Below are 12,805 nucleotides of genomic sequence, written 5' to 3'. Positions count from 1 at the left end.
TTCAGCCCCAAGATCAAGAGTTGCATGCACCAACTGAGCCAGTCAGGTGGCCAGAACCTCTAGAGATTCTCACCAGTGATTTAGTATAACATATTTGACATGTTAAAAAAAAAAAAAAAAAAAAAGAGGCACAGAGAGGTGATTCTTACTCAAGATCACATAGCAAATCTATGCAGTTAGATCCAGAATCTAGCTTTCCTAACTCCTGATTTCACTGTCATGCCAAACCTACCATGATTCTCCTATCCCCAAATGCTGAAAGTGTTAAAGATGTTATATTTTTAAAAGAGAAAACAGTTGTTTTTATGCCATGACATTTGGGTCCAACTGGAATAATGGAAGAGTTCATGGAGAACATTATCTATAATTTAAAAAAGTAACTGCATTTTCATAGTGCTTGGCAGTATCATACTTACTTTTTCTGAGTTTATAAAAGTTTTAACCTTTCAAAGAATTTACCCCACTTGTGAATTCTGAATTCTCTCACCTTGAACGACGACTTGGTTGCTGGGCACTAAGATCTGCTGTCCATCCGTGGTCTGTGCGTACTGTAGGATGGTAGTACCCGGCTGAGTGGCGGCTGCATTGGTCATGGTTAATGTTTGCAGGCCCTGTACCCCATCGGTACCATTGTTAGCCAGTTGTATTGCTCCTCCCTGGGTAATGGCAACTAAAACCCAATGGATTTTATTGTTATCAGTTTAATTAATGCCATGTAAGACTTACAACACATTAAATTCAAAGTAGAATAATGTGTAAGAAATAATCGAGGAGAAATTATTGTAACAAATAACACTAGCAAGAAGATTTCGTATACTAAGGTAATTTTCTGCTCTGGTAACCCACATCCAATTGCTATAACGCAAATGCACTCTATGAACTGTATTATAATTTACAATACCCATTAACAATTTAAAAAAAATAAATGAGAAGATGTTAAATTCCTTTCAAAGTTGTTTGGTTCAGAAGAGTTACCACACTGTGATCCATACTTCCTTTATTCTAGTCTTACTTAGGCCATATTTTAACTGTTTGATATTTGCTGTTCCACTAGCAAATAAATTTCTTGAAGGCGGGAAATGTGATTTTTCTTCTCTACTTTCACATACTTAGCACAGAAATGGGCAGTAATAGGCGCCCAATAAATGGTTATTTTAATGCATAATTAAATAAAAACAGTTCAGTAGTGCATTCTGTTCTCTAACTCGGCTACCAATGCATAAACTGTAAATTACATATCCATGCATTCTCATAAGGATCCTTTGATTATTCACTAATTAACCATACATCATTCATCTGTTATGAAGTAATCTACTTTGGCTCACACTAAAAGATACTTCACTTTATTAAAAAATGAATTCACCTTTATGCTACAGTACATGGAAAAAGTTAACAGAAAGAAGTAGGTTATTATTTCATTTGAATGAAGCAGTCCTTCAGATACTATAATCAAGATAGGCAGTTGGATCCTCTCTAGACACTCTCCCTATTAAAAGTTTTCTGGAAAGAGGCCTAAAAATCACAATATTACATATAAAATTGCATAATGGATTTTAACTAAATAAGTCAACAAACGTGCGACTTACTCAAGTTCCTTTTTTTTTTTGGTCTGTTAGAAGGGAATTATTTGGGATCATTTGTTAGCCAGCTCTAGGCAACTAATATCCTGAGTCGCCTATATAAAGAAAATTGATTATCTACTGTTTGGTCAAGAAATAGTAACAGTAAGTAAGTATGATTTGGTTTACAAATGACAAATAATACCTATGGAAGTTAAGATACTGGCATATACAATCTATTCACTTTAGCCATTCCCGTAAGTTTTCCTTATCTTCGACAACTAAAAAGGAATATATAAGAACTATTCTGAGATTAATATTGCGGGTAACTTGAAGGAATCAGAAGGTTAACAGAATTAAAACACAATTTCTCATATAGAGTTAATAATCAAATTCTACTGCCCTTAACATACATAGCTTTCTTCTTGGTTATATAACAATAAACTCAAGGGAGAAAAGAAGTAGGAAACTAGAAATCAGACCTGGGTTCTAGTCCAGATTCTATCACTAAATTGTTACTTGAATCTGTTATCTCTTCTATAAAAATAAAAATACCTGGTTCTAGGCACTAAATACAACTATAAAAATTAAATGAGATCACGTAGGTGAAAGTATTCTGAAAACACAAGTCTGATCCTATCTGATGTGTTTTTCCCTATAATACATATTTATATACTTTTTTATTCCAAAAGGATTTGAGAGGTCTTTCAATAAAACTAAATTCATTAAAACAAGAAGAGGAAGCTAGAAGTCAAGTAACTGATGTCTCTAACCACAGAGATTCTACCAGAAAATCTAGAAGAGAATACAATTAAACATGAACTTAGCCAAGATTCTGAATAGCCAAAGTAAAGAGAAAAACATCATGGGTTACACTTGTATTTAGTGAAACAAAAAATTCAAGTTCAAAATGATAGACACATGTGTTTCTACCTTAGAAGAGAATTTCTCAAATAAGACTTTATCAGGAATAGTAAACCAAGTAATAGATAAAACTACTGATAGCATTTAAAATGTAAAAAAAAAATAACCAGTTTATGGAAGGAATACAAACTGGTGCAGGCACTGGGAAGGGAAATTGGGCAGGATGTGCTTTGATTCAACAGTTCCACTCTTTGGATCCTATCCAACTGAGGCCCTACTACATATATAAGAATGTTCCTGTCATAGTGCCTGAAACAGCAGAAATGCCTTAAATGTTCATCAGTGTGTGTGGGGGTGGGGAGGGAATATTAAAGGGGGGGAATGTTTAAATAAAAGTTATATTTATTTTATTTTTATTAATTTTTTATTAACATATAATGTATTATTAGCCCCAGGGGTACAGGTCTGTGAATTGCCAGGTTTACACACTTCACAGCACTCACCATAGCACATACCTTCCCCAATGTCCATAACCCCATCTCCCTCTCCCACCCCTCCCCCTGGCAACCCTCAGTTTGTTTTGAGATGAAAAGTCTCTTATGGTTTGTCTCCCTCCCAATCCCATCTTGTTTTATTTATTCTTTTTCTACCCCCAAACCCCCCACGTTGCCTCTCAACTTCCTCAAATCAGGGAGATCACATGATATTGTCTTTCTCTGATTGACTTATTTCCCTAAGCATAATACCCTCTAGTTCCATCCACATTGTTGCAAATGGCAAGATTTCATTTCTAAAAGTTATATTTATACAGCGAAACACAATATAGCTGTTAAATTGTATATATCTGTAAATATACATTTGACTATAGTATATAAATAATGTAGGTCTCACTTGTATCAAAATACATGTTAATATATTTATGTATAAATAGAACAAAAAAGAATGGATATATACTAAACTTTTAACTACCAGGGAGAGATGAAAAGGATTATAAGTTAAGAACTATATAGGGCGCCTGGGGGCTCAGTCATTAAGCGTCTGCCTTCGGCTCAGGTCATAATCCCAGTCTCCTGGGATCGAACCCTGCGTCGGGTTCCCCACCCAGCGGGGAGCCTGCTTCTCCCTCTCCCACTCCCCCTGCTTGTGTTCCCCCTCTTGCTGTGTCTCTAAAATAAAAATCTTAAAAAAAAAAAAAAAGGAATGTATAATGATGTATATATTTAAGTAGTCATTAGATTGACTTTTTTTCATTAGAATGATTCTTAATGACAATCAAGAACATGCTACATCAATTCTGTCAAGGCTCTATGTAAATAAGGGATATATATAATGTAATAAAGCTTCAAAAAAATCTGAAGTATTAACCTTTATAACCAGCAATTTTTAGTTCCTGGAAGAGAGTGGTGTGTCAAATTAAATATACACATTTCTAATTTCATTTCCCTATTTGAGATTCTGATATGCCTATTTCCAAAAGAGCATGCTTTCTCCTGTAAGCAAGAATCCCTACAATCACTGAATCACCGTCACTAAAGTACACTGTATCCCTCAGGTTTCTCTTGAGGCAGGGGAAAAGTAAAGTTCATGTATCAATGTCTCAGCATGCATACATCTGGAGTAACTCAAATTATCTGGATATAGGGCTAAAAATACCCACATCTGTGTCCATAGATAACACCTGTTTCTCTTTGTCAACAAAGAACTCAAGAAGGAAAAAGGGGACTGAACTCCAGTAAGCACAGAGTGGACAGGAAGGTTAGTCAAAAATGCCATCCTTCTGCTCTTTCCAAAGTTTCAGCTTTGGGAAAGCTAAAAAGTCTGGTACTTGGGAATCTGCTTTTAATACAGTTAGAAAGCAAATTAGTTATGTTTAAACCAAGGTTGAGCTGTACTGTGAAAACTATTAACTTGGGAGTCAAACTTTTACACATATTCCTGACACAGACCACCCCAGGGTATTAGAAAATTAATGCAACAAGGGAGTGTCAATGTGTACATTTGATTTGTAGTAAGGAGGAAAAAGGGGGAAAACCACATAGTAGGAAGTACTGGATTTAATGGATAAATCAAAATGAAGAAATCTATGTAAGAGGCACTCTGGGAGTCAAAAGGTATTGGGAACAGATAGAAAAACATACAATTCACACAAATGCCTCTGATCAAGCAAAAGCAGAATTGGAAAGACAGTTAACAGATTTGGGTGAAAGATAAGAAGAGAGACCTAAGTGTCAGACAGAAACAGAGACTTTGATTAATTTTGCACACACACAGTAAAACCTTTACTTTGTGTGAGCCAATTTCAGCAGTCCTTGTCTATGTTACCATAATTCACATTACATTTTATATTAAAAAAGAGTAACTGAATGTCCTGGTAGACTGTGACCAAGCCTCTCCACCCCCACCAGAAAACATTAAATATGACTTTAAAATGCTACTTTTAGAAGGGAAGGTGAATTAATAAATAGATGAATAGTGAGACCATTTTTGTCCTTACACATAACCATGGAATGGTTATCTATCTTATCTGAAGAAGTATTTCCTTTATTAGCATCATATATTACACAAGGACTAAAATCTAGAGTTTCAAGCAGTGGTTCAAAAAACTTCCAAGACTCTCCTGGCACCTGCACAAAACAAAGGACCACTTGAAGGGCTAACATGCTTGAGCAGTACTAACAAAAACCCTGAAGAAAAGAAAATACTTCTGTTACACCACTTTGCATACTGAACAGTAAAGGAAATATAATAATGGCATCCAAAACTGAGAAAAGGCTGGCACTTGTAGGATTCCTTTAAGGAGAATGCAGCCATTAGTTTTTTTTTTTTTACATCTCATTTTCCAAAGCAGAAATCTCTTTTACTCACTATACTGTCCGCTGCTAGTTTGGTAAATTGGAGTTGGCACCGTTACAGTGGTGATGGCAGGTGCTGAAGTCTCCTCTTCAGACTTCTCTTCTTCAATCCTTGGCACTCCTGGTGCATCTGAAGATAAGTCATTCAAAATTTTCCTAGAAAAATAGAAATCTACATTAATCAAAACGAAAATGACATTTACTGGCTAAATATACATAATAGTAAAAGAAAATGGGCAGAAAGCTGCTAATAGTTACAGCAGCAGTTAAAAAAGACTGTATTTATTTATTCATTTGAGAGAGAGCGAGTGAGCGAGCGAGCGAGCAGGCCTGTGGGTGGGGAAAGGAGCGGAGGGAGGGAGACAAGCACACTCAGTGCTGAGTGTGGAGCCCCACGGAGGGCTCAATCTCGCGATCCTTGAGATCATGACCTGAGCCGAAATCAAGAATTGGAGTCTTAACCAACTGAGCCACCCAGGTGCCCAGGACAGCAGCTTAAAATGTAAGAACAAGAACAGACCATACACGGATGAGAGATCTAAATGTCAAAATGAAATCATACAAGGACTTAAAAAAAAAAAAAAAAGAAAGAAATTAATTTCTCTTTAATCTGAATGAAAAGGAAGGCTGTGATTGGAAATACAGGTGTAAGCAGAGATTATTAACACTGACTACAGTAAAAAAATCCTTCTGCAGGGCAAAGAACACCAAAAAAAAAAAAAAAGTTAAAAATGATTAACAATACTAGGAGAAAATGTTTACATATATTACAGATAAAGGGTCAATAGCCTTGATATATAAAGAACTCAGAAAAATTTAGGCAAAAATGAATAAATGAATGAATGAATGGATGAGTAAATAAATAAATACCAAAAACCTGATTAAGCTTTTCAATTCTCAGACTGGTAAAAAGTAAAAAAAAAAAAAAAAAGTTTAACAATACATTCTCTTAGCAAAACTGTGAGAAAACAGACACTCTCACTGTTTTGAGTATAAAATTGGCACAACCCTTCTGGAATGAATTTGGTGACATGTAACAAAACTACATCTTTACACAGCAATCTTACTTTGAGGAATATATCCTTAAGATATATTTACTACAGTTCAAAAATACATACATAAGGTTATTCACGGTAGCACTGTTTGTAGCTGAAAAATCCTGGAAACGGTTTACATAGGAAAGCGGTTTAATCAACTACAGTTCATCCAGATAATGGGTATAGCATGGTACCTTTTTTATAAGAAAGAAAGTAAAATAATATACATGCATTTGTTCTATTGAAGAAGAAACTCAGAAAGAATAAACCAGATAAAGTTAATGAGATTGCTTAATCCACTGGGATTGATAAGAAAGAAGTTTTAAAAAAGACAGGATAAATTGGGAGGGAATACTTCTGAGCATGTGCATTTTTTGGTATAATTCTGACTTTTCAAAGAACCATGTTCATGTTTCACACATTAAAAAAAAAAAATCAAGGAGGATGGAGGAAAAATTTAAAAATGGAATACAAATAAAAATAATAAACCTTACTATATTCCAAATGAGTGACATAATCACAGAAGGGGGGGAAAAAACCCACCCAAGTAATTTCTGACATCTTAAACTTCTAACAAACCAGCATGAATTAATAATTTAGCTTCAACAGTCTACCCAAACCCCACTGCTTTATGCTGCTATAGTCACAATTACATTTTCATATACTGTGTGTGCATTAACAAAGTCATAATTATTATTTTATTGCATTTGTCTTTCCAATCACACCGGAAAAAAAGCATTTCAAAGCAAAGAATTATAATATTGGCTTTTATATTTACCCATGTTAATTGCCTTTACTGGAATTGCAAAAAGTATTCTACTATTATCTCTTCTAATATTTCTTTTGGCCCTATTTCCCCTCTGAAAATTCTGTAAATGCTTCTTCTACTGGAACGCCTCACTCTAATCCCCATGACTTTTCACCTGTCTTTCTCATTTTCTCCCTATTTCTGTTCTCTATTCTCAGTAATTTTTTAGTTCCCTTCCAGTTTACCAATTCTCTCATCAGCTACTCATATCTTGTTTATCCCACTAACTGGCTGTTATTTTTCTTAATTCCACTAATTGTAGATCTCATTTCTCAGACTTGTTAATCATTTCTTTTCCACATTTGTTTGTTTTCATTTAGCAAACTCCTATTCTTACCAGAAGGATGATTTTTCTCTCCCTATCTCTTTGCGAATGAGAAACACAACTATTTTCAACAGCTTATAGACTGACAGCTGGTCAAAAGATGAACTCTGGGTTTTGGCCCAGGTTGTGATCTCATGGATCATGGGAGGCCTGCACTGGGGCTCTGCTTGAAGATTCTTTTCCTCTGTCCCTTCTCCCATGCATGCACTCTTTTTTCTCAATAAATAAATAAACAAATAAATAAATAAATATTTTAAAAAATTTTTGGGCTGGTGGGGAGCATACTCTGAGCATCATTGCTCTAGAACATCATTTCAAACTTTAGCACTGAAGCACTTGAAGAGCATGTCAAAACAGATTCCCGGGTCCTCACTCCACAGATTCTAATTCATTAGAGTATGTGGTAGCGGCACAAGAAGTTGTACTTCTAACCAGATTCTGATTGCCAGTGTGGTCTCTGGACCACATTTTGAATAGTACTGGTCCTCAGTGCAATGCTTTTCAAACCTATCCCAAACTATGTATGGGTCACAACCCATACATTGCCGTGAAAAGAGTTATGTATGTTTGTAATCAACGTGAAACAAATAAAAAAACAGCTGGACATCATACATGATAAAGGTGAGTACTGCTGTATATTTTGTTTCAGATGCCTATATATAGGTAGAAATATGTGTGTACCTGTGTGTGTGTGTATCCATAAATGAATATAGATAACTGTATATATATACAGAGAAAAATGTAAAGATATATCTCTTACTGTTCATTGTGGTCAAAATAAAAGTTTGAAAGCTAGTACTCTAGACTCACAAATAAATCTTACCTTTTGCATGAAACCAGTAATCACATCCTGTCTTCTCTTTCTAGTATCTAATATTGTTGACCTAAACCATTTTGGTCATTCTTGTATCTTGGGCATATATTTCACTTTCTCTCACAGTATATTCCAGATGTGGTCTGAGCAGTGAGATTAATTCCCTCCCTTAATGTAGACTGTATATCTTAATGATAATTAAAGAGCATAATTATCTTTTAAAAATGAATTCTTAATCCAGAATCTTATACTTAAAAGAACTGGTTTTATTTTAGACTCAATTTCAGAAATTATATAATTATCACCAACAACTGACAGAATTTTCCTTGGCTATGATCTTTCAAAGCCCTTATTCTCATATCCGTTAGGGCACTCTCCCTTAAAGTTCTGCCACGTGCAATCTGATAAGCATGGCTTCTGTGTTTTTCAGCTGAACTGCTGGTAAAAATACCAAGCCAGGGGAGATGAAGTGAGAGCCCTTCAAGAAATTTCTCTGTATAATTTAATCACTATAAAGTTGGGTATATCAATTAATCCCTATTTCTCCAACTTCACAAGTGTATCATAAGGATTCTGTTAAAGATGTTGTTATAGTCAAGACAGAAAAGCTAGGTATCAAGAATTTGTAAGCCTAAAATAAAATAATGATACATAATGATTTTAAGGGAAGATGTATTATCTTTCATGAACAGAACTCTCTAACGCAGGTGTGGTCTCAGGCATCTTCTATCTGATTATGAATTAAGGTGTTACTATTTAAATGATCCTTGCTAAGATACAGGTTATAACAAAAGATCTTTTTCAGCATAAAGCTCTTATTTTATTTTACTTTATGTTTTTAAGACTTCATTTATTTAGAGAGAAAAAGCACAAGTAGGTAAAGGGGCAGAGGGAAGGGGAGAGATAGAATCTCAAGCAGACTTCACATTGAGCAGGAGTCTGACTCGGGGCTTGATCTCTTGATAAAATCAAGAGTCCGAGTCATACACCTAACTAACTGAGCCACCCAGGCATCCTAAAGCTCTTATAAGGTCTACAACTAGAATTTACAGAACTTATTTACAACTATTTGCCTGAAATTTATATATAGAGAAGGCTTATGTCTCCAAAGCTGGTTGGATCTGCTTCAAGATTAAAAGTGTTAAAAACTAACATGAGATAGATTTCAAAGTTCAAATCTAAAATTTGCTATATTAAAAAAAAATGAGCATAAGTGCATACAACATACACTTGGTATCAAAATTTCTTAAGAACTCAAAATCAGTTTGTTGATACTCGTTTAGGATCCTTCATTTTAAAAGAGAAAAGGGTTAGCTTAGTAGTCGAGTGGAAAAAAAATTTTTAAGCATCCCTTTGAAAACAGAAATAACTTAGGCTAATAACAAGAACAAATATTAGAAGTTTGAAATTTGTTGAACTTTGAAGCAAACTTACGAGTATTTATGGACTTGCTCTTCCTGGAGGTATTTAGCATGGAGCCAATTTCTACCTATTAAAAAAATGATTTTGGTACATCTTCGAGGCTGGTCATAGACTAGACAACCTCCACAATTAAACACAAAAACTATAGTTGGGTGCCCTAAAATTAGGGGATATCAACAAAGCATCATCCTGAAACAAATATTAAATTAATAAATAGCCACTAAATACCATGGCACAAGAAATGGTTTGCAAATGTGCTGTTAAACAGATAAATAGTATCGTGTCAGAACTGATAAGTAACTAGAAATGCTATAACTTAATGAAATACATTCCAAATTTTTAAACAAAAAAGCAGCAGCTGGCATAGTCTATAAAAACAGAAACAGAAAAAAAAAAATCACTGTTGATCCAGGACTGTTCAGAGTAAAAAGTTCTCTTATTCTGTACAATAAACTCAACTTGAGAGAGAGAAATACCTCAAGATGAAGAGAAGTAAATTCTGTGGTCCCGAATTGAGCACCTAATTGGTCTTCTGACATCTTTTCTATTTTTTTTCTTTTTAGAATTTATTTGTCAAGAGAGCGCGAGCGAGTGAGTGAGAGCAAGTGTGAGTGTGAGCGAGAGCGCACGAGCGCACAAGCAGGGGGAGTGGCAGGCAGAGGGAGAAGCTCCCTGCCGAGCTGGGAGCCTGAGGTGGGGCTCAATCCCAGGATCCGGGGATCAGGACCTGAGCCGAAGGCAGACATTTAACCAACAAAGCCACCCAGGTGGCCTGATCTTCTAACATTTTTTCACCTCTAAGTACCTAAGGCTTACTGACATCTTTGATTCTAAATTCTTTAAACAATAAAATTCCATACCTGTAGGAAGGCCTCCTTGAAAGAATTTCTCTTCGTTTTTGGGAATCAGTTACACTATCCACAGACTCCTGTGAATCTTCACTTTCTGCAATAGTTGAAATCTGAAAATAAAGAAGAACTTTATCTTGATAATCGAGTTTAGTTCCCATAAAATTTTTATGAATTCTAAGAAAAAGTTAAATGTAAAAGGACATATATAAACCTTACACATGCCAGTAGAAAAAGGTCAATTTTTACGGGAGACAACCATAGCAGTCACATTCTTTTCCCCTTTACTTATACTACAGAAGTCACGGGGCCTAAACTTTTTTTTTGTCAAAACCAAGCTGATGTGCTATCCAAGTTCAGTTTCACCTCTTTCAGAACCTCATGTAACCAATCTTGAATGCAACAATATTACTGTCAGTTGTTTTCTTAAAATTGTTAGAACAAAACTACCAAGTAAAATAAGCTTTCTGACATGATGGAGGAATAAATGAGCAAATATTTAATCATAAGTCTACATAGTGACTATACAAATATTTTTCTTTAAACACTTATAAATATATTTACAACTGTATAAATAAGGATTGGTGATCCCCCATCATGTTCCAGATGGTTGTTCCTAGCAAGTTAGTTTACATATAGACTTTCAAAATAGGCATTCGACAATTTTTATTAAGCAAAAACTCAAGGTAAAGAACTGTGCATTTCTGAAAAAGTATCCCTGGACTGAAAAGTAAAAGATAAGCTGAACAAAGATTTTACATGGGATAATATTAATAATAGCAACTAGCATTTATTGAGAACTTACTATGTGCCAGATACTAGGCTAAAGCACATACACACATTACATTTTTTGATACTAATACAGTAATATCAGGTTCTAAACAAGTACAATTACTATATCCATTTTGTAGATCGGAAGAACTAAGGCACAAAGAGGTTAAGTAACTCACCCAAGTCACAAAGCTAGGAAGTAGTGGAGCCACTGTCAATAGTTGGCATCTCAATTTTAGAGATCCTTACCAGCATCAAAATCCTGTTGGTTCCAATCTCAAACCAGTTTTGTCAGAAGAAACAATCCAGAGATGTTTTAGACTAGAAGTTCTCTCACCCACGCATATATATCAGAATATATACCATGAAGCTTCTCTAGTCTAATTAGCAGGAGTCTTCTGCTCTTTCCTAACTAGATGTGCATGATGCCATCACAGAGAGAATAATTAGATTTAGTGAAGGCTAAAGAGTCTGTGTGGCTCAGCTCTGTGTCGAAATTTAGGGCAATGGCAACAAGAAAAAAACATATTCAGAGGAACCTGAGGAATCCCACACGGACTCATATGTGGTCTGAGCTTATGAGTTCTGGAGAGTAAGACTCATTTTGACAGGGCACTTTGTAAAAAGGCACTCACTTTAAAATGAAATTAGGTAAATCTAGTCATGCCTCACAGAATTTACCTACAATCACGTAACGTACCCCACCCAAACACTTTAAAGTTTAAGGACTATACTCTTAAAGACCTACACATTAATAGGCAACACTTAATGAATCCAGGAAAGACAAAAGATGTGTGAGTCTGAATTTAGTCTGTAATTCTGTGCAGAGTAATAGTGCTACCCTTACTGCCCAAGGAGCACAGAGAACAATTCCCACCAATCTCGGAGGTATAGCAGATGAGGAGCTATGAAGACCTTAGAAGAGCGTCTGAATTTCAAGGAATAACAAGACTGAACAAAGTGGACAGTACTGTGACAAGTGTTTACCTTCATAGTACTTCTCAGAACCTCAGTTCCTCTACTGTTTTCTGCCTTGTTTGCATGACTCTCATCCTTACAACCTTTTTTTAAGGACAGATAGTGACGTAGGCATAATCTCCCAAGTTGAAAGTCATTAAAATAATAATTTTAAAACATTCTATATAAACTACCCACAGGGAAGTTTTGAAATGAAATAAATTAAAGTTGCATTTTAATATATGGCCTTTGATTGTTTCTTTTTCCAAACTCCGTGGATCTACTGCTCTTTGCAGGAAAAAAGCCTCCTTTTCTCTCATCTAAAAGATTTTGTGATTTCAGATAGAAGGAATTAATTTGTGACTATGTAGTAATTACAACTATTCTCATGTAAAGGGAATTCAGAATTATTCAGTAACACATAGTGAATATAACATTTCCTCTTTGGGAATATTATCCAGGGAGAATTTACAAGCTATGAAGCCACTTCCTATGGACTGCCTACCAAAACAAACAAAAACAAAAACAAAATCCAAAGCACACACTGT

General features: G+C 35.1%; 1 protein-coding gene across 3 annotated transcripts in view; it reads right to left on the bottom strand.

Annotated features, from left to right (window-relative positions):
* CREB1 (cAMP responsive element binding protein 1) overlaps positions 1-12,805 on the bottom strand; it is a 62,197-nt gene that overhangs the window by 20,081 nt on the left and 29,311 nt on the right. For all 3 annotated transcript variants that reach the window (XR_006383779.1, XM_044241442.1, XM_044241443.1), the window contains 3 exons: positions 10,542-10,642; positions 5,289-5,431; positions 488-670 (listed from right to left, as the gene is read on the bottom strand). Coding sequence is in view for 2 of the 3 variants with exons in the window: in XM_044241442.1 (XP_044097377.1) it covers positions 488-670; positions 5,289-5,431; positions 10,542-10,642 (427 nt within the window). In the remaining variant the exon portion in view is untranslated. The remainder of the gene's footprint in view (positions 1-487; positions 671-5,288; positions 5,432-10,541; positions 10,643-12,805) is intronic.

The sequence above is a fragment of the Neovison vison genome, chromosome 3, assembly GCF_020171115.1.
Source record: "Neovison vison isolate M4711 chromosome 3, ASM_NN_V1, whole genome shotgun sequence".
Taxonomy (NCBI): Eukaryota; Metazoa; Chordata; class Mammalia; order Carnivora; family Mustelidae; genus Neogale; species Neogale vison.
This window is presented reverse-complemented; position numbering and strand designations above follow the sequence as displayed.